The sequence below is a fragment of the Lepidothrix coronata genome, unplaced genomic scaffold (assembly GCF_001604755.1).
Source record: "Lepidothrix coronata isolate B3197 unplaced genomic scaffold, Lepidothrix_coronata-1.0 Scaffold144, whole genome shotgun sequence".
Classification (NCBI taxonomy): Eukaryota; Metazoa; Chordata; class Aves; order Passeriformes; family Pipridae; genus Lepidothrix; species Lepidothrix coronata.
The window spans coordinates 786,962-812,512 of record NW_016690324.1 but is presented as its reverse complement, the minus strand read 5'-3'; the positions used below and the strand labels follow the sequence as shown (position 1 = coordinate 812,512).

Here is a 25,551-nt window from a genome sequence, read left to right as displayed (position 1 = left end):
GAGATGGACATAAACCCTCAGCACACACAGACTTACTGCTGTCATCTGCTGTAACCCTCTGGAGTGAGCACAGGCATGGATGCCCCCTGGCATAATGTCTCGAGCAGGGACTGCAGCACTGCTGTTGTTTTTGGAGAGGGAGGTAAATGTGCCAATCCCTCTGCCCTGCAGCTCCAGTCTGTGACCCAGTGGTTATTGGGGATACAGTGAGTGCTCGTGAAATCCTTGCTGGCTGGTTGCAGCCACCATGGCTGCAGTGCAGCTGTGCCGTGTCCCCTCCCTGTGGGCACGTGCTCCTCCTCACATCTCACACACGACTGGGAAGGAGCTGTTTCTGGGAAGAGCTCTTCCCTGGGAGGGTTGTTTCTCAGAAGCAAGTCCCTCCTGCATGTTACTGACTTTCAGAGCTCTTGATAGCAATTGAAGAGGTTGTCAAGCTCAGTTTTCCACCTGGGCCATCCACCAGAAGATGATGCTCCATACCAGGGGCAACTGAATAGGACGTATGTCCCACCTGGACCATTGTGACTGATAGTAGAGTATTTTAGCACCAACCTGCCTTCATCAGCATCACTGAGTGTCAGAGGTTCAATTTCACAAGTTGTTCAAGCATATCTACATCTGTGCTGCTCCTAAAAAAAGCCAGTTCTGCGAATCCAGCAGAGAAAAACCACATGCCTTTCAGCTGATTTCCTTTCAGCTGGGACAGGTGCCCAACACCAGCCATGGCATGGCCACAGGAGCACACAGGAGGAAGCCACATGGAGGGTGACATTCTGGTATTATAAAGGAAATAGGCTCAGTGTAAAACCACATGCAAGATTTAAGTGAAAGCAGCAGTGAAGTGTAAAACATAGGGATCAAAAAACAGCATGCGAAGTACTGACCACATCTGGATTTCTGTCTTCCTTCAAAGAAGAGACTGATGAGGGTTTTTTGGTCGAACACAGACAAAGACCCACTGAAATGACTGAAATGTTGTTTTTCTGTTATTCAGCCTCTTCAGCTCTAGGAGCTGATGATTGCAAATGGGAGAGTAGCCCATCTGGAGAGGTTAAGTGCTGCTAATTTCTTGTTTATTGATTCCAGTAAATTTGGATTAGGACAGGCCAGAGGTTTGAGGTGGCCTTGTGTTGTTTACATGGCATGTCAGGAATGCAGCAGCTCTATGTGATTTTGCCTATTTTTTGGTGGGGAAGGCAGGCAGCTGCAGAGGGGGAGCACTGTGCTGAGGCCAGCTCAGTTATTCAAGGGATGCATCTGGTCCCAGATGCCTGGCTTCTCCTGCAGGGCTGGAGGAATTCCTGTCCCCTGAAGCCAAGGGGTGAGTAGGGTGAGAATGTTGGGCTCTTGGAAAATTCTGGTCATGGGACCTTGACATGCCCTGGAGCAATCACATCTTGGCATGGGAGAAGATGCTCCCTCCCTCCCTCCTTTGCCCCCTGTCTCCCTCCCTCCCTTCCCTCACTTTCCTTCCTTTCCTTACTTCCTCATCCTGCCCCTCTCTCCCATAAATAATATACCCATTTACCTCTTTCCTTTCTCCCCAGGATAGTGTATATTTGAATGGAATTTCGGTTGCTATTAAGCACACCCAAACAATCTGTCAAAACTTAAGATGTTTGGAAACTTGTTTGGAAACTGAAAATTCAGAACTAAAAATGTTTTTTTTTTCCCTTCAAAACAAACAAGCAAAAGCTTCCTTGGCAAAACAACTGCTTCCAAACAAACAAACAACCAGCCCTGAGCCAGCAAGGCAGTACTGACTCACAAGGGAGGTTTGAGTGCTGTAGGGACACCAGTTGTAGAGGAATTGTCATGGAGCCACGAGCAGCTGGGGGAGAGCAGCTACTGTCAGTCACTATCAGCTCCAGTGGATCTGAAACCAGTGAGCTAAAGTGGAAAGACTGTTTCAGCACTATGTCTCTCTTTTGGCCTTATCACTAATAACACTCACAGCCCCTCTCTGTGCCCTTGTTCTCAGTGACCTCCGGGAATCCAGAATTTTCTCCTTTGCAAAAAGGTTTGGGCATTGATGATGCCCTCAGGACACCAAGGTGGTGGCAGCCTGTTGCTGTTGCTGATGAGTGTTTAGCTGGTCAGAGGGTGCCATGTTTAAATCTCAAGGGTAATCTGCATTTCCCTAGTTAGCTGTGTTGCAACCATGCTCAGATAAAAGTGCCTCAGGTGTGAGACCCTCAGGGAGAATACAATTCTGGGGATACTTGAAGGCTACTCTTAAGCAAACCTACATCTGGTCTGTGAAAGAACTGGTGGAAAAGGGGCACGGTGGGAACAAAGTGGTGCCCAGCAAACTGGTGCAATGCCTAAGGGAGCTGGGAAAGCTGTGTATCACTCATGGTAACCATCAGGATTTCCCTACCTTATGTCCAGACTAAACCTACACTTACTGTCTTGTTTTGGGCAACTCTGAGTTTCTGAGTCCCAGAAGTTTTCTGTAAAATTCCTCTTCACAGGGACACTTCCCAGCTTGTGCAAATGGTATCAGGTGGATGGGTTACCTTCTTCCCCCCCCAGTACTGTGTCTGCCTGCCTCCTCCCATCCGTGAGTGCTCTGCTTCTGCTTCTCTGTTGGCTTTTTTTTTCTACTTATCTGCCTCATCTTATTACAGTTAATTTATAACACTTCTTACATTGATGTTTATTAGCTCTGAAAATGGCAGGACTTCATTATTTCCTTTTTAGACACTTATTGTCCCCCCATTTTGATAATGTTCATGTATCTTTCCCCACTCTTTTCTCAGGCATGCTCTCCAGAGATGCCATTGTAAAGAAATATGTTTTCCATGGAAAGCATACCAGGGCGTGTGGACATTGCCCCATACAGAGATGAGAGCTTGTCTTCCCTCCTGCAGTTCAAAGTTTGAAAGAGCAAAAGTCAATGCTCTCCTGCTGGTCATCTGCCTTGCCTGCCTGCTCTCTGCCAGCGTGGTGTCCCTCATGTCCCCCCACTCTGACCTGCTGGATTTTCTGCCTACTTCTTGCCAGTTTTCCAGAGGAGAGCAGTCTGAAAAGATGTACTACTAGTGCTTGAGATGCAAGGGGAGCTGTAGCAATGTGGCGATGCCCTGCAGGGATTAAGAAAGGAAGAATTCTTTGGAGAGGGAATTAAGGAAGCACCAGTGGAAAGCCCAGGAGGTTGCTCACAGCAAGAAAAGTTACCCCAAATGCAATCATTCAAAGCTGTAGCGCACTTATAAGCTGAGGATTGCCTCTCACCTCTGGTCTGCGCTTGTTCAGGCTCTGCCAGTCTTGCCACACAGACTGATTTTTGCCTTTCCAACTTTACTGCCAAAGACAGAGATCAGCACGCTCCCCAAGTGTTTGTCAGTAGACCTAGGCAAATCTGTTGCAGTAAAGCCTGAACACACCAAAGTGTTTTTGCTTGACAATGTCATGTTTGCTGTGTGGTATCTGCCATGCTCTTTCTTTCATCATCCCTGCCCTGGCAGTCTAAAAATATCACCTTCTCAGCTGCCAAAGCAGTAAAATCTCTGTGTGTGTTTATTCATCTTTTTTGTTTTTCTTCCGGATTATCTCTCTCTCTTGTGTTGGTTCTGTATTCCTTTTATCTAAGTTCAAACACCTTGAAAATCCCAGCGTGGGATATACTTTCAGCAGTTTCTTTTTTTTTTTTTTTTTAAATTATGTTGCTCTGTTTCCTTGGATGACAAAGCAGCACAGGCAGGAGCCAGCTCCGGGACTGCCTGCCTGTGCCATGATTCAGCAGGTTGTAAAAGGAAGGAATGTCTTCTCTTTTGGGAAAGGGTGGGAGAGAAAAGGGAAGCATGCATGACAGACGTGTGTGTATATTTGACTTCCTGGTGCTTCTGTGATTGCAGCGGGAATATTACACTGTCCTGCAGTTGTGTTGGAGTTAATAAAGTGTTTCAAGAGAGGGGCTTGAAAGATATTTGGTGGAAAAATGGGTTTAGCCTAGATTAAGGAGGCAGCTTGCTAAAATATATTGCTTTGTTACTCTCAAAAGTATTCCTCTGTGGTGTTTTTAGGTTCTTATTTAAAGTATTTGGTATCTCCTGTGCTGCTATTTGTGTGGCTGTTGCTATATTGCTATAGTCTGTGGCTATTTTCCTGCCTGTCTGTCTGCACCTTCTCTTTAGCCTCTGGGTGCAGCTCAACAGGGAGGTTTAGGAGCCAGCTTGGTGGCTTTCTGGAAAAATGTGTTTGATTCCAAACTTCAGTGCAAGCAGGGATTTGCTGATTTCATTTATGCTGAGCCTTATTTCTGAACACCGGGGCCCTGCTTGCATTGTCCTAACGCGGTGGAATTTTCTCTGTGGGGAGACTTATGCTGCTGACTCATTGCATCGACTCAAAACAGATTTATGTTTACAAAGGGGAAAACCACCACCCTGTTCTTCCTTACTTTTTCCTGCCCTTCCTAGCCATATTGGATTTGGTATTCCTACAGAATACCTATCTCCTGGAACATGCTTCAGCCCGCAGCCCACACGGGCGTTTGCTTTGGACTGGGTGGTTCACGCACAGTTTTCCATCGAACTGTTCTCAGCTGGAGCAGCTCAGAGACAAGTTTAAAGATGTGTTACTGACAGGGTACCAGGAGCCAGTTTTCCTCACCGTGGGTCCACATTCCCTGCCCTCCCACATGGCTGCACGTGTGGTGGGACACAGGGATACCTCAACTTTAATCTTGTGACAGTGGTTTGATCCCATCAAACCCAGCACCTCCTTTGGCCTCTCCATCCCACTTGGCAGAGCAGGGGCAGTTATTCCTGCATTCCTCTGTGTTTCTGTACTGGTTCGTTGCACAAATATTGAGCGTTTAACGGTATTTCACCTCTCAGAAATATATTTTGGAAATACAGCCCTGCTTAAAGCTTCTGGTCTGCTGTGCAGCACTGCCATGTTACAAACCCATTGGAGCATGTGTTCACCATTTTATTGAACCCTCAGCTTGTAATTGAGCAAAAAAAAGACCGGGCACACCGAATTTTCTGAAGAGGCAGGAAAACCCAAACCCCCTTTTTTAAAGAGCTAAAGAACGAGAAGACATAAAGATAGCTTTGCAGTTTAACAGGACGGTGTCGTGTGAGGTGGGTGAGGGCCGTGACGGCGGTGGGCGGGGCGTGAGGCGGTGCTAGCCCCGCCCCCGACCTCCCCTTACCGCCCCCTACCGCCCTCAACGTGCCGTCCGCCACCGCAGCGCCTCTGGACTCAGACTCGTTGAGACCCCGCCCACCTCTAACGGCCTCCCAGCAGCCACCCAATCGCGCAGCACTTCCTGCACCGTCGCCAGCCAATAGCAGCGCTCCACGAAGGGCAGCGCCGTTGGGGGCGTGTTTTGGGGCGGGCCGGCCTCTGAGCGGCGTTGTCGACGACCAATCAGAGTGCGGGACCCGCGGCCAGGGGGGCGGGCGCGCGCGCCGTCCGCCAATGGGAGGGGCGGACCGCGGTGGGGCGGGGGCGGGGTCGACGCGCGGCAGAGAGGCGGGCGGCGGGCGCGCGGGCACGTGACGGAGGCGAGGGTAGCCCGGGGGCGGTGGCGGAGGCCGGGGTGGCGAGGGGTGAGTGTGTCCGTCCGTCCGTCCGTCCTCTCCCTCCGCAGCCACCGCGGCTCCGGGACATCGGGGCGGGGGAGCGGCGAACGGGCCCGCCCGCGGGGTGAGGGCGGCGGGGCAGCCGGGCCTGTCGGGGGGCGTGCGGCGGAGCGCGGCTGGGCCCCAGGGGGGACGGCGGGCGGCCCGTGCGGGGCCTGGCCCCGGCCCTGGCCCCGTGCGGGGGTCGGTGGAAACCCCCGGGGGTCGGGGCGAGGTTCCTGCGGGCGGGGGCGGGCGCGGGGCTGCAGCGGGTCCCGCTCGGCACCCGCAGGGCTCGGGGCGGCCCGGGGGGAGCGGCGGCTCTTCTGGTAAGTTCTGTGAGCGCCGGGCCGGGCAGCGGTTGGAGCCGGGGGTGCTGGGGCGGGAGCGGCCTGGGGCCGAGGGTGGGAGGTGGATGTGGGCTGGATGTGGTCTAGGTTGGGTCTGGCTGCGTATTCTAATGTCAAAAATAGCCGTGAGCCGCCCGAACGTGCTCCCTGTGAAGCCCCGCAGAGGGAGGAGAGGAGGTGGGTGCGGAGCGTGTCGTGGGGCCTGGCTCGGGCTGAGCGAGGGGAAGGAGAAGCCTCTGGAAAGGGTGAGCTCGGGACGCAGAGCTGGAGGCCAACAGGTGAGGTGCAGACAAGGAAGGTCTGAGAATTGAGAATCTGAGGGACTTATAATGTGCAGTTTAATTTTTGCCACCCAAATATTGTTCATGTGGAGTGTCTTCAAAATAGTGTATAAATGACACCTCAGTTCTCATTTCTGGCTGAAGACGGTGTTGTGTGCTTTTAAAACAAAAACCCCCCAGACCTTTGAATTAAAGCATGTACAGCCCACTGCTTTCTTGCCTGTTCTGATTCTAGAGAGTGAACTTTCACATGCAGATTTGTGGTTAAGAACTTTCTAGGCTGCAGAAAGAGAAATGCTGCAGGTGATTTGGTTGTGAGTGGAAGCAGACATGTATTAATGGTAATAGTAATATTAAAGATCCAGACTTTAATATGATGAGTGTTAACATAATTAATGCTACAGCGTTTCTGCAGAGCATTGTGGAAAAGTCCTTCTGAAACTTATGTAGAGTATGTTAGATGTACGAAAACTGGTCTCTAGGCATGTAATGCATTTCTAAATGCAGTGTGTTTACTTAACGTTGTCAAGCAAGCATAGTTAGCGCACAGGTTTTATGGAACAAAATTACCCATTGTGGTTTTGGTTGTTGCTAAAATACTGCAAGGAGATAGCGGAACTATAATAATGTATGAGGTAATGCAGATAAAATACTGGTTAAATATAGGTTGAAATGTGTTACTCTAGTTTCACGCTGATGCACTTGACTTAAAAGACCACCTTACTGTGGATTTGGCCATATTAGATGGGTTTGTCCAAAACACTTAATAAAACTAGGAAAAGCTTTGAATAAAACTTCGTGTTTGTATTAAGTCTTAGTATTTCTAGTTTTAAGAAAATAACATTTTGAAGAAGATATTTGTGCAATTCACAGGCAACCTCACAAGCTGTTTGTAAGGTGTAAACTGTTTCTTGGGATCAAATACCCTCCTAGGAAAGGAATCTAATTTGAAATAGTAACAAAGTTTCCAACTTCCATCAGATTACTCTGGCATTTGGTGTGCTGCAGCACTTCCCCCTCAGTAAATGAATAAATCCTTTACTGAGAATTCTCTGAGATTTGTACTTAGCCCTGCCCTTCACTTCCTTTTCTGGCCTTTCAATTTCTGCCTCTGGTAGTAATCATGGTGGCAGCCTGTTCTTGCTGGAATCAATTCTGTAGCAGGGCAAACTTGAATTGATTTCTAGGCTTGATGGTCTGAAAGATCTTGGGGTGCCTCCAGATCTTCCCCCACCTAATACAATTTTCCTAGCAGCCCATCTGTTTTATGGTCAAAAAGCCTCACGGCTGTGTCTTCACCCTCCAAGGACTTCCAGTTCTGCTGGAAGGATATCTCTGCTGACAAACAGTATCTGCTGTTTGCTCCTGCACTGTACCCGCACTGTTGTACATTATTTTTAGAAACTGGCATATTTGAAATGCCTATTAAAAGCAAGCCTTGTTGTTGTCCCTTTTCACACCTAATCCCTTGCCTGGTTTGTGCTCCTTACAACCCAAACAAGAGGCAGCTTTTTTTGTGGGGCTCTCCAAGAGAGGTTTGGCTAATCCTTTCCAGAAGACCTTTTTTCCTCTTGTAGCAGTGTATCCAAGCCACCCTCTCCTTAAAAAAAAAAAAAAGTGGGGGAAGGGGAGCAAACCACTCCTACAGAGAGCTCTTGCCACTGGGCCCTTGTGAGCAAGGTGGTTTTGCTTTAGTCTTGTCTGCTGTTCATTGAGTTACGATGCTAAAGGCAGAATCTTCACAATGCTGGAAATTGTCTGGCTGCAGAACTGAAAATATAAGGGGGAAAAGTATTGTCTGCATCATACGAATTGCTGCATATATATGAACATAATTTTGTTATACCCCCCCCCCTTAGAGGGGTGGTAGGTGCAATACTGGGAGTTAATACAGTGTTTGACCTCACAGTTGTTCAGCTCTGCTGTGTGTCCATCCCCCAAGTCTGCCCAAAAACGGGTCAGGCAGGTGCAGGTGACAGACCTGTGCTTGAAACTGTGGCATTAAGCTGACTCTGCTGCCAACAGCTTTGTTTTCTTTATCCTTGGCTGCTTTATCTCATGCTCCTTCCACTTGTACTGCTACAGCTCTTTGCTTTTGCTGGGTTGGCCTGGGGTATTGATACAGGGTTAAAATAACAGGGCAGAGGGACTTCGAGCCATCTTAAACCGGCTGCTGGTTCATCATGAGGCTGTGTAAACAGTTACCCTGGCACCACAGAGGAGGCAGGATGTGGAAGGCAGAGAGATTGTGAGTTGTACAAGAGATTTCCTCTGCTCTTCAGTAGTTCTGACTTTAAGAAACTAGTGCACTACCAAGTAGGGTAACCAAGCCTTTACTCAGAAACCACAGAAAACTCATTTGAGAGGGAAAAAGGGTATCTGTGTCTCAGCCTTTCTGTTCTTGTCTCTTTGCATTTTTTTTGTGTGTTGTGATGAAATTTCTTCACTTTTGTGTCTTTAAATTTTTCTTCCGTAATTGTTGCCTTGTATGAGAATGCATTGTGCTTGTTTTTACTGGTGTGCTTCTGCTGTAAATACCACACTGAAATCCAGTGTTTGGAACACAGGACTTTGCTAGCAGAATTTTCTCTTCCCTTGCTTAAGTCACTCAGCTGAGACTTCAGATGCTGCTGAAATAGAAACTACTGATGCTCATCCAGTTAAATTGCAGAGGTGTAGTTCATAGTAAGTGACTTATTTTTAGTAAGACCCATTTAATGTGACTGTTAATTCTTTTAAAAAAAAAGTAAGTAGTAAACTACATAGCCAGTAGCCATTCAAATGTAGTTATATATTCTGAAATATGCTGTGTTAAGAACTGGCTTGATGAACCACTGAAATAGATTAGTAACCAAGGAGATGATTAAACTGGTTTTGCAGGCTCTGTTTGACCTGACAGGGAAGTTACTAAATAGTATGTTCTGGAAGTATGATAGCAGAGGACTTGAACATCTCTTGTGAGCCCTTTCACACTCTGTCCATGGGACATGTATATGTTAGAGAGAATGGTGACAACTGTTTGCTGTATGAGCCAAGTGTTTCCAGTGTCATGCCAATAACTGAGGAGAACTTTTCCCTTTATGCCCAGAGAAAGGGCAATTCTAGATAAAAATTAGTCTCTGAAACTGCATGACTTTCTTGAAAGCCTTGAACTCCAAAGGTAGCAATCCCTTAGCCATGTGTTGAGAGTGCCACTTTTGGGACAAGAAGCTGATTCTCTCTCTGAATCTCCAATTTGGTTTCATTTTGACTTTGGAAAGTCTGTAGTGCAGCTCTTCCAAGTGTCTCTTTTCAGTGCTCTGCTATACGTCCTGTAAATTCCAGGGGAAAATACCCCAGCCTTTTGACAGTCAGGTGAACAGCTTAACTATCAACTCTTAGGTTTTCTGGTTTAGAAGCTGGCTGTGGGTGGGCACAGAGGGAAGACAAGTGATCTGTAGCCCTGGCAGTCTTGAACTCTCTTCCTGATTTGTACTTTGGGATTACCCTGCGGTAGTTTTCCCTTCGGTCTCAGTGGTGTGCCAGTGTCTGTAAGTGTCTGAAGACCGGATTTAAAAAAAAGGAGATGGAGTTTTAGTCATCTCTGGCTTGAAACGTTGTTATGGTGAAAGGGAGGGTTGCACTGAAGTAGAATGGAGACGTCAGAAGCTCTCACCTATTATGAAAGTGTTCCTTTGTTAATGGCTCTCGGCAATTGCATGATCAGAAATACACCAACCTTCAGAAATACTGCACAGTTAAAGCTGAAGAAGGGGAGTGCAGGCAGACTAAAAAATGGCTAACAATGGTACTTGCTTGGAAATTGGACACTTCTTCAAGGGAGAAGTCTGATCATAATAGAGTAGGTGGCTGGGTGTCTGAAGGTTCAGACTACATTTTAGGTGACTAATTGAACACCTGTAGTTGCCAGCAACTTAAAGCTCCACTAAAATTTGATTTATGCCTGTTTCGTATAAAACCTGAATTTCTTCTCTCTCCCACTCCCCTCCTCTTCTATTTAGGAATAACCTAATTTACTAAGGCATAATTGTGTTTATGTTGTGTCCCTAAGGGTTTTGTGAAGTGAATTTGAAATTTCCTCCTGTAGCAGTACATCCATTATGGATAAAAGTAGCTTTTTAAATATCGAAAATGTGTGCTTCTCTTAGATTGCTCTTCTGAGAACATGGTGTCTTTTATTTCTTTATAATTCAGTCAGTTTGTGTATTGTTACAGGTTAAACAGAATAAAGAGCTTGGCATGGTAGCAGGCAGTTGCAGAAGAAGCTACCAACCTGTACTCAAGGTGTATGAATGGTAGCTTATGTCGAATTTGGGACTGATTTAATGTGTAGGAAACGTCCTAAGCATCTTTTTGTAGGAATATAAATCTGTGACTACTGCTTGCCAATGATTATAAAGAGGTAAGGACATGGAACTGGATTAGCTTCTCTTTAGGCTTTTTTAGCTTTTTTTTTTTGGGGGGGGTAAGAAAGAACTAAGCTTGCTTGGAAACTTGATCAGACAGTACTTCTCCCTTGAAGTGAGGGTCGGTGAGGCCTCAAATTTGGACAGAACATTAACTGATAAATGTAGACTTGCAGGGTAGATACTGTGGCTCTATCAGGAGTACAGATGTGCAGTGCCAAAGCTTCTGCCTCTGCTGTGTGGTCACTGGCAGAATTGTCTGGTTCCACTAGAATGCTTTGACAGAAGAATTTCTGGAGCAGCCTTGCAATATGAGGCCATGCAGCTTTGCCACTTGGGTGCAATCATTTGTCAGCAGCAAATGGACTTTGGTAAATATTTACAAAGGGTTGTAGTTGGGGGGCATTGTGAGGTAGGTAATTATTAAATGTGGAGTCAGTACTGGCAGGAAAGTTGTGGGGGATGATTTAATTCTTTCACCAAAACTTTATTGCTGGTTGGCTGGTGGTGAGATTGCTTAAGGGATTACTTGCATGCTAAACCATTAATACCCTTTGCACAAGGTTGGGAGGAGGGGTGCAGAAACTCCTTTCTTTTAGAAGGAGAGGAGAGAATTTACTCACTTTTAAGTGTAACTTCCTCGTATCACTTTCCAAATCGTAAAGTGCTCATTCTGTCTGCATAATATAATTTGAAAGAAGTTATAAAACTTGGGGTATAATCTTCTTGAATTTGGCTCCATTCCAAAAGCACTTGGTGATGCCCTATTGGTAAGGTAAGACAAAGTGGAATCCTTTCCTTGGAAAGGTGTCCTTCCTTGTGCCATCTCATCTGTTCTTGCTTCAGTCACGCAGGGCACACCCAGAACTCTAAAGATCACTTTTTCGGATGAAATTTCAGGCTCATGTTTTCTGTATTGGTTTTGTGCCGGTGGACATAAGTTTATTCAGAGAACATCTTATCTGTACAAGAAGAACTTGAACCTTTGAGGGTACCAGTGGTTTCTTGACTGTTTTCATGCTTTGGTTTTGTGTTGTGATTTCCACACTAGTAACAAGAGCTACAAACTGCTAAGGGGTCTGAAACTGTGTTCAGTTTTGGCTGTACACTGCACTAAAAAAAACACAAGTCTTGCTGTATATAACAGCCCTTGAAAGTTTTTGTCAGCTACTCCTTCTGGAATGATTGTCCTTTTGGCTCAGAGGTGTTTGTGTGCAGTTGCCTGAGCTGAGGGGGGAGGTCTGTGCACATGCATTTGGACAATAATCCTCAAGGCCATCGCTGTTGTTGGAAAACTGGCTGCAATTGTGTGTTGCTGTAGTGACAAACTGGACGTGACCTCAGCACAAGTCTTTAAAATACAGTTTCTGTTGTACTTATGAAACATCCCCTCTGTCATTAGAAGTAAGTTAAAGAGTAGTCTGAGAATGGTAGATCTGGTATGCAGTGTAATTTTGGAGTATCGGGTAGTGCTGATAAGCCTTTAAGTCTGTGAATTCTTTTAGTTGCCTAAACATGCTTCAAAAAGTCGAAAGTTTGTTTTCGAGCAGGATCTTAGGCCCCTACAGGCACTGTTAACTCTGCTTGAGTTATGTTTGTAAGTCTGCAGGGCTACAGCCTGAGGCAGGAGCGTAAGGGAAGGAGGGGATGTTTGGTTTTATACTTGCTTTCAAAAAGAATTAGTGTCAGTTACAACTTTGGTTTTGGAAGAAAAATTTGGAATAAGGCATAAAGGAGAAAAGGTGAGGTTGTAGTTTCTTTGGTCAAATAAAACTGAGCAGCACTCTAGAAGTGTTGCCTTCTGTATCAACCTAAAGGTACAGTAATCTTATATTTTTTTCTAGCGAGAAAGTCAAATGGAAACCGATTTTACTTACAAAGTATTTTAAGCTATGGCTTGCCAACATCTACCATGTTTTAGGTGTGACAAATGTTTTAGGAGCACCTTATGAATTAATTTAAGTGTCATATTTCAATTCTATTAAGCCTCAGTTAAGAGCTATTCTTTGGTCATCTTGTTAAATTAGAGATTGAAAGAAGGGAATCGAATCAACCGTCTGTTTCTCTGGGTCTGCCTCAGTAGCCTCAACTGCTTATAGACTTCTGCCAGTAGTATCTATGACTGTTGGCAATAATTCCAGAATAAAGCCTGGGGAAGGGGGTGGTGATTGAAAACACCAGAGTTCACCAATTGAAAGGACAAAAATATATATTGAACAGGAGATGAGGATTGATTACTCCATGGGTTACTCTCTGCTTGGAAGAACTAGAAAATTGTATTTCAATTTCTGAACTGAATGAAAGCTTCAGTTTCTGCATGCTGCATTTAAAGTCCTTTAAATAGGTTTTCTCTTTAGGCTTTTGGAGCCACATAAGTTGTGGTGGTGTGTACATACATGTCTGCTGTCCTGCTTGTGACAGCGTAAGAGCAAAATGATGACAGTTCTGCAGCATGGTTCTCCACTCAGTTAACATCTGTTTTGTATTAAATACTTAGCTTTATGTTGTATTCCTCTCCAGCTTTTAGAGCTGTCTCAGCCAGCCAGATGCAGTAAGTAACAGGGCTGAAAAGATAAGTCTGTGCTTTTCTTTCCGTGGCACGACAAGGCACTTCACCTGTTGCCTTGGATGCTTGGGTTTGTACTGAGAAGCAACACGTCGTTCTGTGTGCAGTGCTGGCTTGACCTCTCTGCCTTCTCTTCTTTATCCAGACCATGGAGCTGAAATGGCTACTGTATGTGACCCTGCTAGCTCTTGGGATCCTTGCTGCCCAGGCACATGATATGGATGAAGACAACGATGCTGATGATGTAGTTGATATCGAGGATGACTTGGACGATGGCATTGAGGAGGTAGAAGAGTCAAAATCTGAAACAAGCAGTCCTCCTCCAGCTCCAAAGGTTTGGCATGAAACTTTTAAAAAAAATTAAATTACTGCTTGTGTTGAGGTTAATGTGGGTCTGATCAGAGTCGTCTTTACTTTGCTAACCTTTAATATGTTGTGATGTTATTAAAGATGTTATCTGGGAGTAGGGCTTGGATTTAAGCTTGGTAGCTTTGTTTCTATTCTCATGTCCCTCAGATTCTTCCAGGAGACTTAGATCTAACCTTGGAATGTGTGATGTGATTATCAGGAGTTAACACTAATATTCCCAGCTAGGTATATACTTGAGTTTTAATTGAAGGCAAGAGCACTACAGCTTGGCACAAGCAGCAATATTTATGTAACTTCTGTATTTATGTTGCAAGGGCATCCAGGAGAGCTGTACTTGAGTGTAGAGGAGGAATGTGAGCTTTATGTGCCTGTATTTCTGAAGGGAATTTATCTTGAAAGGTGCATAAGTGCCCCTCTTTTCCAATAGGTTACCTACAGGCCCCCAGTCCCAACTGGTGAAGTGTATTTTGCGGAGTCGTTTGATAAAGGAACTCTGGATGGGTGAGTATAATCTGAAGGATGATTCAGTACAGCAAACAACTTAAAGTCTTGGTGAAAGGCAATGAAACCCTCTCTGTAGAGGTGGTGTTATTCAAAACTGAATCAAAGGGCCCTGGTTGGTGAGGATTTACAGCAGTGCCTTCTTGAGGATGGCTCTTAAAGTGCTGAACTAAACCAGTATTTCCTTAAGCTCTAATAACAAGGGGCAGGTGAGGCATACAAGTGTAATGGTTTAATCCTCATCTGACTTTTACTTTCCTCAGGTAAATGTGTGGATGGTGAGATACTGTTTTTACTTTTTTGAACAAGAGTGGGATGCTCTCTCAGGAGGCCATGATCCTGCTTTGGGGGAGGGAAGCAGCAAATGCAGAAAAGTTTGCAGGCTTGGGAGTAGAGCTCCGTGGGAGATCAAGACACTGGGGTGTAGTCATAGGACAACAAGGGATGTCTTATCTTAAGGGCAGGATTTTTAGTGTGTGTAAGGGAGAAAGGATGGGTTTTCAACCACTGGATGTCTGTCTTCTAGATGGATCCTTTCCAGAGCCAAGAAAGATGATACGGATGATGAGATTGCAAAATATGATGGTGAGTTAAATCCAGGTTTTGGATGATAAATGCTTCCGAAGTCGTTTGTCATATCTGAAGAAGAGGTGCAAGGCTTTCTTTTCTGTTTCCCAACTAAAATATTCATTGAAGAAAATGGAAGGAGTATTTATATACCTGGCTAACAATATGAAGTTCTAATTTAGACAAATGATCCACTTGGGGGTTTTAGAAACCGGTAACATTGGGTTAATTTCTCCCCAGGTAAATGGGAAGTCCAAGACATGAAGGACACTAAACTTCCAGGAGACAAAGGGCTTGTACTGGTAACCCGAGCCAAGCATCACGCGATTTCATCCAAACTTTCAAAGCCTTTTGTGTTTGATACCAAACCCCTTATTATACAGTAAGTAAAGGATAACTTGGTGTTCTCTTGTTTCCAGAATGACAGGACAGCAGGCTAAGGTTAATTCCATAAATGAGCTGTTGTTGATTGCGGGTCTACATGACACAAGATGCTGTAACCAATTATAATATTTAAATAAGAGGAGAAGAGTAACCCAGATTCCCAAAGGGGAAAGTTGAGAACAGCATGGTTCTTTCTGAACATGAAAAAGGAAGAAATCTGTGTAAACTAGACTTGATAACCTGTCTTATGGCTTCAGTTTACTTGGTTTAATTGTAGTAACAAGGTCAGGCAACTGACTTTTGTACTGCTAATAGGGGAAGTCCTTGTCCTTTTGGACGAAAGCTGGTCTGTATGTAGGTCAGTGCACTTTATTATGCAGTAAACTGCCCCCTGTTTCTGAGGTGGAGTGGACATAAGGGTAAAGATGCACTTGTTTCCTCCTTCCTCTGTCTTCATTCATTTGCTGGAAAATGAACAGCTTATGTAGCTCTGTTAGGCCACAACCCATGCAGAAGAATCTACCTGGATGTGTGTTAGACCAGCAAGTCGGGGAAAAAATAATTCGGTGAGAACAGTTGAATTATAGATTATTATTGACTTTATCTGTTTTAAACAAAGGGTAAACTAATTCATATTTGCACAAGAAAGTGAATTGTTCACTTTGCTTTGCATGACTGTTTTGTTTTGCCTCAAAATACAAGGATAAAAATAAATCCCAGTGGTCATCCATTCCCGCTGCTGGCATTGAGAGAGGGTCAAGCATACATAGCCTACTCCTGACAGAGATGTTTCACCTTTCTTCAGGCTCCTTGGCATCCCTAAATGTTCTGATGTATGCTTATAACCCTAAAGGGGCTTCTCTTAAGACCTAGTTGTTTTTCCTTTGGTAGTCTTGCAAATTGAATTGTCTGTCTGCCATGGTAATTGTGGGCAAAATAATTGTCTCACCTCAATCTCTACTGCAGTGTCTTATATATTGGAAAGTTTTTTTCTTCCTTCTTTCTACTTATAGATCATAATCTTCTAGACCAGCACTCAATTTCTTTAATCTTTTCTGTCAGGTTAAGTCTTCTAAATCTTCGGTTTTTACTTTTCCTGAGGCCCTTGTGAATATTTTCTCAGTCCTTAGAGTGTAGTGTGTATTTTTAATATTCACTGGGCAAGTGATTTAAAACAAACAAAACCAGAACAGCCTTGCTCTTAATTTGTACCTAAAAATTGTAATTGTGTATTACAAAAGTAATTTTTCCTCCTGTATAACATGTTCTCTCCCCTTTCTATCCAAAACTAAAATTAGGTATGAGGTAAACTTCCAAAATGGAATAGAATGTGGTGGGGCCTATGTGAAATTGCTTTCAAAAACCCCGGAGCTGAACCTGGTGAGTAATGTTACTACTTTGAGTATTAGCTGTGAAAGAAATGTTTTTCATTTTGCTTCTTCCTGAAGAAACCTCTTCAGTGAAGGCAGTGGGGCCTGATTGCCAAAGTACTTTGCACTGAGCGTTTTCCCGGTGTTTCCAGTTGGAGAGGATAAATACTGAAATGTAATGGCCCCTTGAGTGGAAACTCTGGAGTTCCCTGGTAGCTGAGCAGTTGCAGACCTTTGCCAAACTCTGCAGCACTTCAGATTTCCCTGAGTTGTAGGATCAAGGAAAAAGTGCTTAGGAGAGTAGCCTGTGTATGAGGAGAAATCTCTTCAGGAAGCTTAGCACAGAAGGAAGATTCCATGTTTCATCTTCTAAAACAGACTAATGCAGATAACTAGAACTATACCTTGCATTTTTGCCTCGTCTTTGACATGTGAACCCGTGTGAGTTACTGTGTCTTGAGAAGTTGGACTGGATACAATCTCACATGTTCAGCTGCACACATGACCTATATAGAACTATTTGTTTCGTAAATGACCCTTGAATGCATTGTCTTAAAATTGTGGTTGATGGAAGAGACTGTGATACAACCCTAAGGCTTAAGAATTGTTTTCTCTCCTCTCAATCATACACTTCCCTTGAAGTGCCTCTTCAGACAAAGCTGAACTGCTGGGTCACCTTGCACAGGTTTTTGTAGCCTGTGGGTTTTCTTTTGCCTTCTTCCTAGACTTTATAGGACGTACCTTTTATGGCTTGTTACCCATCCTTCTTCTTTCCTTCTGCAGTCTCATTGGAGTTGTATTATTAATAGAGATTCCAAAGTATTAAAAAAAATCCAAAACAACCACAAACACCCAGAAGATTTGGCTGCCCAATCAATTTTGTATGTGCATTGAATTTTAAAATAACATTAGCAAGAACAAAGACTTGCAGTCAGTGTTCAATGGTGAAATGATTATATCCAGTTAGATATCAGATTGAGACAGTACCTCAGCTCATAAATTCAACTTGGCCTCACTTTTAGTGCTGCTTATCACTTTGTGTGAAAGAAACTGGCTGGACTAGCTACTCATTCTTTATTGCCAGTAACTGATACTTCTATGTTGATAGCTCTTGAAATACTTTATTGTAATATAGAGATATACTTAAACATTGTGGTTGTCACTTACACTAATCTTTCTGATAACACTTATATAGCTGGTATTTTCCATGTGAAAAGGGCAGACCAAAGATGCAAAATGAAGTAGCTGGGATAATTCTGGTGTTTTTTCTAGAGGCTTCTGTGAGGAATACAAACTTTAGTGTGGGGCTTGATATGCAAGTTGCAGAATAACTTTTAACGAATTAGGAGTTCTTATGCCAGGCAATGACTTAAGTTGTATTTCAAAATGATGGAGTGAAGTTTTGCATTGTTTTTAAAGGACCAGTTCCACGACAAAACTCCATATACAATAATGTTTGGCCCTGACAAATGTGGAGAGGACTATAAATTGCACTTCATCTTCCGGCACAAAAACCCAAAGACTGGCAAATATGAGGAGAAACATGCAAAGCGTCCAGATGCAGACCTGAAGAGTTACTTCACTGATAAGAAGACTCATCTTTATACTCTAGGTATGGTGACTGTTAAACGTGCATGTTAATAACTCCAACATTTCCTGAATCAAAAGCTCATAAAGTGAGCCAGATAAACTACTGAGTGTTTGTGGCAGTGCACCATACAACAAAAAACCACTTGAAAGCTTCAAATGCAAAAACTGGACATCTCTACAAAGGGTTATTTCATACTTACAGGAGGTCTGGTTTCATATAAGAAAGGTCATGAGACCTTGAACTTAACTGCTCTGAAATTCAGTTCTCCTTTAAGTATTATCTGAAATAATCATCAGCATTTATGAACTACCTGAATGCTGCCCCTGAATAACTTGGGGTACAGTGTGCTTTAGATTTAGAGGCAGTGTTGTTCTTTTTGCTGCTTTTGTAGTACCAGACAAACTCAGGGGTTCCTGAAATAGTGTCTGCTGTATTAGCTCTGACTAAAATCTTTCAGGGAGTACGTTAGCTTTTCCTGCTGAATAAAGTAGTGAGATTAAAATCTTGTTAGTCAGTAGTAGAAAGTCTTAGTCTTGAGTAGAATGTGAATATATACATTGTTACTACTAAAGCAATACTTACTGTGCCAAAGTCAACTTGTGGTAACTGCTAAAACACACTACAAACCTCTCTGTGCTTATAGCATGTTTAAAGTAGGACTCCTGCCATGAGTCTGCTTTCTCACAAGGTGAGATGTGGTACATCACCACTAGTTATACTTTGGCATAAGGAGAAAGGTCCTTAACAGTTCTTTAAAGCAGTTGTTGGGTGGGTGGTAGCTTGGATTGTACAGTGGGGATGAGTGATGCTTTATGACTCATACTTTGTATCATATATGGAATGACTACAACAACTTTTTTCCTTATAGTCTTGAATCCTGATAATAGTTTTGAGATACTGGTTGATCAAACGGTTGTCAACAGTGGAAATTTGCTAAATGATATGTCTCCTCCTGTGAATCCACCCCGAGAGATTGAGGACCCAAATGACCAGAAGCCTGAGGACTGGGATGAGAGACCAAAAATCCCAGACCCAGATGCTGTTAAACCAGATGACTGGTAAGCTGATAGAAGGGTGGAATTGAGGGAGTCCTTAGCCTGATAATTTGGTCCTGATCAAAGTTTCTCTCAGATGTCTTACAGAAGGTTTTGAGTCTTACCCTTGTAATCAAAATACAGTCAGTTTAGGCATCTTAGCAGTGCTTTGGTAGACAAAGGCAGACAGGTTCCGCATCCTCTGGGAGTTTCTATTTAGTGCTCCTGTTATTCTGTTGGCCACAGACAAAGATTTTACAGAAACACCTATGCTAGCTGTTGCTTTCATCTGTATGAGATCCAGAGATGAGCTGCAGAAGGTGTAACTGAAAGCTGTTTGTAGTTGTTTGTGTAATGCCTTAGTTTAAAAGTGACTGAAAAATCTGATTCCCTAAATCAGAAACTGATCCTGGCTTTCTGTCTTTGAGCCAGTGCTTTGTGAATGACAGATTCAGTTTCAAGTTCAAGTGTGTGTTTGCAGTGACTGCCAAGATATGGGATTTGCTGTAATATGCTCTTTCTAGATTGGCTTTTAAAAAATTACTATTACCTCGCAGTGGGCACCATGATGTGCCATGAGGCACATGTATAAGCAACAGATTGCAAGGCAGTTCCTTTCTGAAATCATGGTGTTACCCTGACAGAAGTGAAGGTGGCTGGCTGTCTATCTCAGTGGGCTTGTTCAGAGTCTGTAGAATCATGCCTTGGGGTTAAGAGCTCTTATGTGCTGTGTGTGTTAATACATAATGTTCTGCTCTCCAGGGATGAGGATGCTCCTGCAAAGATCGCAGATGAAAACGCTGTGAAACCAGAGGGCTGGCTGGATGATGAGCCAGAATATGTAGCAGACCCTGATGCTGAGAAGCCTGAAGATTGGTAAGTTTACTGCCTGTTGCAAGCGACAGCAAATATTTCATGGCTTTGGTACTGACTTTTACGGGTATAAGAATAGCTGGTTCATTGCCACTTGCTAATGAAGTTGCCAATTCAGGCTGTTTTGCTTCAAAAGAAGAAGGCAGAGTTGGTTTGAGGAGTTTTGTCCTGCATTCACCTCTGCATTTTTCAACTCTTCTGTGATTTGAAGCAGAATGAACAGGGCAGGAATGTTCATCTTGCAGTTGTACCTACTTAGAAGGGGCAGCGGGGCAGTCTGTGCTCAGGGACTGGCTTTTGCTGAACCTCTGTGCTTCAGTTAGTCATTGAAATCCTTCTTCCTTATGCAGTATATTTATCTACAGACCCGTGCTATACAAAGTTTCGGTATCTCCATTTTATGTTAGGAGTATTAATTTTCCCAGGACTTGCCTAAGTTTTATGCTGTATGAAGGCAAGGGGTGGACTTCAAAACTGAATTTTCCTTTGCAGGGATGAAGATATGGATGGTGAATGGGAGGCACCTCAGATTGCAAATCCTAAATGTGAGGCAGCTCCTGGCTGTGGTACCTGGCAGCGCCCAATGATTGACAATCCAAACTACAAAGGCAAATGGAAGCCTCCTATGATTGATAACGTGAACTATCAGGTTGGTGTTTTCCTTGCATAAACTGGTGGCCAATGCAGCACTTCTCTGACAAAAAGCAGCATGATTTAGATTCAGCAGGTGTAATTAAGAATTCAAATGCTGTTATAATTGCACTGTGTTTCAAGTGGACAGATTCAAAATCCTTTCTTACCAGACTTCACTTCTTTATATGGGTTTCCAAAACCTGCTAAGTTGCACCCATAGACATTGTAATTAAGTGCAAAGGATTGTTATTTCTCTCCATTCAAAATGGGCTGAGAACTAAAAGTTGTTTTCTGTTAGGTGAGGCAGAATGTCTTTTGTCTTTCCTAGGGTATATGGAAACCTAGGAAGATCCCAAACCCAGATTTTTTTGAAGACTTGGAACCTTTCAAGATGACTCCCTTCACTGCTGTAGGACTTGAGTTATGGTCCATGACATCTGACATCTTTTTTGACAACTTTATCATCTGTACTGAAAGAGCTGTGGCTGATGATTGGGCCAATGATGGATGGGGACTGAAAAAGGCAGCTGATGGTGCTGCAGAGGTGAGAGATGAAAGTTTAATTGTTCTGCTGAGTGGAACAGTAGAAGCATTGCTGCTGTTCTCTCCCACAGCCTGTGTCAGTGTATACCTGTATGTGCCAAGGCTGAGGGTTATGCTAAACCAGACTGGAGCCTTAATTCCTAATTATAGTATGGTAATGGTTGCTATAAGTAACTGTGAGTACTCACTGCTCTCTTTTGAGTTTTTGCTCTGACAATTGGACTGTTTAGCCTGATTCTTAATTTGTAAACCATGAAAAAAGTACTTGTGCAGGTTAGCTTTAATTTTTTTTTGAGGTATGAAATACAGTGTTTAAAGTTGTGAAAAGTGTATTTGAAAATTCTGTACCTTAAACTTAAGTGCTACAACTTGCTGTATGGGATGAAAGTTGACAGTTCTTTTTGTCTTACAGCCTGGTGTTGTGGGCCAGATGATGGCAGCTGCTGAAGAGCGTCCCTGGCTTTGGGTCGTCTACATCCTCACTGTGGCTTTGCCAGTGTTCCTTGTTGTCCTTTTCTGCTGTTCTGGGAAGGTAATGCATTTCCTCTGATAGTTAGTGTCACGTTTTAAAAGAGGTTCAGTGAAATGTGCCTTAATGCCACAAATAATTGCCTGGGTTTGACATTGTCTTTTAGAAACAGCCAAGTGCTGCAGAATACAAAAAGACGGATGCTCCTCAGCCTGATGTGATGGATGATGAGAAAGAGGAAGAAAAAGACAAAGGGGAAAAAGAAGAGGAAGAGGAGGAGGAGGAAGCAAATGAGGAAAAGCTGGGTAGGTAAACTAGATAATCTTGAACAATATTCTCCCTGACAGAATAAACCAGCAGGATTGGCAGACATGGAGTAAAGGCAATGGTGAACTGAAGATAGGTCAGAAGTGAGAATAACTTTTTTTTTTTATTTCCCTTAGAAGAAAAGCAGAAAGGTGATGCTGATCCAGGAAATGCTAGTCAAGAGGAGGAGGAAGAGGAGGAGGATGATGACCGGAAACGTGCATCAGAGGTTAGAGTGCTTGATCTTTGAGGGAAACTTGTGCATTTTTTTCCTTAGTTTATGTAGAACAGACCTTACTACAGTGTTAAGAGTTAACTTGGCTCATATGATGCTGCCTCCCACTACCAAACTTCGGAAAACTTATATGACCCTGCAGAATAGGAATTGCTGTGGCCAACTTGAGCAGAGCTGGGCACTTTGCTAAAGGCACTGTGTAGAGCCTGCCTTGACAGAGGAGTGGGACTGCATGAACTGCATCTTCTTGAGGCAAAAGGCTTATTCAGCTTTGTGTGCAGCCAGGATGTGACCTTTTAGTGCTCCCCACTGACATAATGGCTGACTTAAAAATGGGTGGAGTGTTGAAGTTAAAGGATTCTCCCATCAGCAGAAGCTGTTGAGTGCTCCCAGCAAACAGCGTACATCCACTGTGAAAACAAGGACTTGGCTGTTTGCCACAAAGTAGTTACAGCAGTAGGTCCTTTCAGAAAGTAAATCCTAATGTAGAAGTGAAAGTAGATTATTCTTTGTAGATCTTCACAAAATGGTTATTAAAGATAATCTTAGGTTTTATTTCAATAATTACACAAATTACTTTCTTGCAGGAGGAGGAAACTGTGAATAGATCACCCAGAAACAGAAAGCCAAGGAAAGATTGAAAAAAGTCATAAGAACTTGATCTGTGATTTTTTTTGTTTTGTTTTGTTTTGTTTTTCTTTTGTTTTGAAACATGGTTCTGGGAGAGGACCTTGGACACCTTACATTGAAACTTGGACAAACCTCAAGATTTCACCATCCACAGGTTCCAGTCACACTATCCAATGTAATGGAGTGTCTAGCAGTAAAATATTTGCAATCATCTGTTTTAAAGAGCATCATTCCTGTAGAAAGAATGCATTTAATATAATGGGCTGTGGATTTTGGAATGTAACATAACTAACCTTTTCATTTTTGGTTTTAAATATTCTTTTCTGTTTTTAAGTAGATTGGTAGAATTTTTCCAGTCTCAAACCTTGGCTTAATTTAATATATTAATTAGTGAAATATAACAATGAATCTTGAAAGTGCTAGGTGATAATGCAGTTTTATAACTAGTTTTTTTTACAAATATGTAAATTCCTAAATGCACCGATGTCTTTATATCCCTTAAAATTTGGTAATTGTTTAAAGAAAAGTTATCAATGTCTTTGACAACCCCTCTGCCCTCAAAAGAAAAAACTAGGGGGGATGTATGGGGAAACAAGTAGTGAAACTGTAATTAATGAACTTCATTCTTTTGGGGGAGGGGAAAGAGGAAGAAGGGGTGGAAGGAGGGGGTTAGACAGTCTATAGCATATGATACTGTGCATGGCTAAAGCCCTGTTTAGTGTTGACAAACGATCTGGGATTTGGAGTGGGTCATGTTAATGTGGCATTTCATCCTGCAGACCTTGCAGATAACCGATTTTGTTTGTTCCTGAGCTCTTTTTGTGAAGCTGAGGGTTTGGGGGGAGGTGTGGTTAGGCTACTTCCCCCTTTCCCCTCTGCTCAGCCACCGGTTCTTTCCTCTCTGCGTGAAGATACACCTCTTCCTGAGAGCAGCTCTGCCTCAGTTGCTGAAGCACTTCATGTTCAGCTCATTGTCAAGCTCGATTTCATAGCTAGGCCTACTCCTTTCCAGGGTCCAAACACTGAATAAAACAGTGTCCCATATCCTCTTACTGTTGTCACTGTATGTCTACTGTAGAAATGGGGGAGGTAGGCAGGTACACAAGTTGAACTGAGTATTTGTTAAGGAAAAAGAAAAACTAAAAAAAACACAACCAAGATGTCAGTATTGTAGGTGGGGAAGGAGCATGTGGAATATCTTAACTGGTATGTGAAACTGTTTAAGTCCTTTATCTGCTCTTCATGTAACAAGTGCATTCTAAATTATATTGTGAATGTTAGGGAGTTCCAATTCCAGCTGAATAAATTTTTTTAAAGCGTTGAGTCTACCACATTATACTGTTTCAAACACTTTTTTTTTGTGGAATGCAGGTGAGCACTACAAGAGCATTACCTCTGAAGGTGAAATGGATGTAATTCATTACACTGTACCAAATATGTTGGCGTTTGGATGTCTATATAGATAAACTTTTGCCTTTGTTTAGAGTGAAATTAAATGTCCTAAAATTACTCTTCTTGCACTGAATTTAAACACTCCAGTGTTGTTTGGTCATAGGATAGGTATAGTGTAGGGAATAATTCCCAGGGGCTGGGGAGGGAAGAGTGTTCCAATTACCTTGCAAACAGTCTAACCAATTACTAAAAGACTCTTGTTTTTGGTTTGGGTTTTTTGGTCTTTTTTTTGTAAAACACTTCTTGCTGCCTGTCCTTATGTTGTATCCCTTGGTTGTTGTGTTTGAAATACTAGTGATCACAAATGCATAGCAGGATTTCTTGATCTTTCTGCAGTGTGCAAATAAACTATTGTAAGCAAGATACTGGAAGTAATTTCAGACTTCTGTTGGGAGCTGTTGCATGTTTAGAATGCCTTTGCCTGTTGAACACCTGGTAAATACTGCTCCTTATTGCAAATATAGCTTATACTCTGACATGGAAGATGTCATAACTTAAGCATTGCTACTGGCTTGTTCTCAGGACTGTATTTTTATCAAGGAGCAGCTGCTATTTATGACTCTCAGTCCTTTGAGATGAAGTATGTGTAAATGGTTTCAATTCAGCTAACATTTTGAGCACAACATAAAAATCTATTAATCTAATGGTTTTTTATCTTAATATGCAAATTGCCTTAAACTCCCAAACGACCCATGTGCATACATGTTCTTTCAAAGCATCAAAAGTGAACTTGAGATCTGCTATCAGCTTTTAAATAGTATTATATTAAATCTAATTGTAAATCTACATTTGCTTCTGCTAAATCTCCTGAAAAAGTCTCCTGTCTGCATGTTATGGCTTTTTTTGATACCTTAGTGTATGCTTTAAATAATCACTACAATAAATGAAGACTTTCCAAAATGGATAGACAACTCAAGTTACTTCTTATCTTGCTTTCTGGCTTAGGTGCCTCAGTTTGACCTCAGGATTGCTCTTATTTTTAAAGTCTTGGAGGAAAAAAATTTAGTTATCTGCTTATCCTGAGTGCTTTTAAAGCATAACTGTGTGTTCTAAAGTAGTGAAGCTCCACCTTAAACTGGGTTTGGAAATGTTACAAACACTTGAAGGTGTACTTGGGCTTTTTGTGTCTGTGCACCCAAGGGTGGCAGCTCTTGAAAAGGATGCTGAGCTTAATGTGCTGTGTCTGAGGATGAGGAGGGGGGGTGTTAGACAGAAAAATAAAAATAAAAATAAAACCAAAACCCATGGGCTCTGAAGGACACGAGGCAGCAGAAGGGCTGGGAACAGTTTTTCTCCTGGAGCTGATGCTTGGTCAGGGAGTTGATATTAAGGATGCAGCTTAATATCTAACCAACTAACCCTTCCCAAAGTGTTGCTGGATGTGATCTGACCTTGCTGGGGCTGGTGAATAG

At 43.1% G+C, this 25,551-nt stretch overlaps 1 protein-coding gene across 3 annotated transcripts; it reads left to right on the top strand.

The window, feature by feature from the left end:
• Positions 1-5,487: 5,487 nt before the first annotated feature.
• CANX (calnexin) lies at positions 5,488-25,043 on the top strand. 3 transcript variants are annotated; one of them, XM_017827908.1, is made up of 15 exons: positions 5,488-5,567; positions 13,328-13,516; positions 13,979-14,052; positions 14,579-14,637; positions 14,860-15,001; positions 16,302-16,383; positions 17,793-17,985; positions 18,833-19,022; positions 19,761-19,874; positions 20,364-20,520; positions 20,833-21,048; positions 21,460-21,579; positions 21,683-21,821; positions 21,960-22,051; positions 22,645-25,043. In XM_017827908.1, exons 2-15 carry the CDS (start codon positions 13,331-13,333, stop codon positions 22,696-22,698), a joined length of 1,818 nt encoding a protein of 605 aa, XP_017683397.1. In that variant the 5' UTR covers positions 5,488-5,567; positions 13,328-13,330; the 3' UTR covers positions 22,699-25,043. The 3 variants fall into 3 exon arrangements, with proteins under 3 accessions (XP_017683397.1, XP_017683398.1, XP_017683396.1); XM_017827909.1 differs by lacking the exon at positions 5,488-5,567 and adding an exon at positions 5,572-5,664; XM_017827907.1 differs by lacking the exon at positions 5,488-5,567 and adding an exon at positions 6,043-6,207.
• The last annotated feature ends 508 nt before the right edge of the window (positions 25,044-25,551 follow it).

What these genes read in the sequence shown, in the direction of transcription:
- CANX (XM_017827908.1), top strand. Translation starts at nt 13,331, where the DNA reads ATGGAGCTGAAATGGCTACTGTATGTGACCCTGCTAGCTCTTGGGATC. An exon ending in AAACCCCGGAGCTGAACCTG is followed by an intron (nt 16,384 to 17,792) that starts GTGAGTAATGTT and finishes TTGTTTTTAAAG; the next exon opens with GACCAGTTCCACGACAAAAC. An exon ending in GCTGAGAAGCCTGAAGATTG is followed by an intron (nt 19,875 to 20,363) that starts GTAAGTTTACTG and finishes TTTCCTTTGCAG; the next exon opens with GGATGAAGATATGGATGGTG.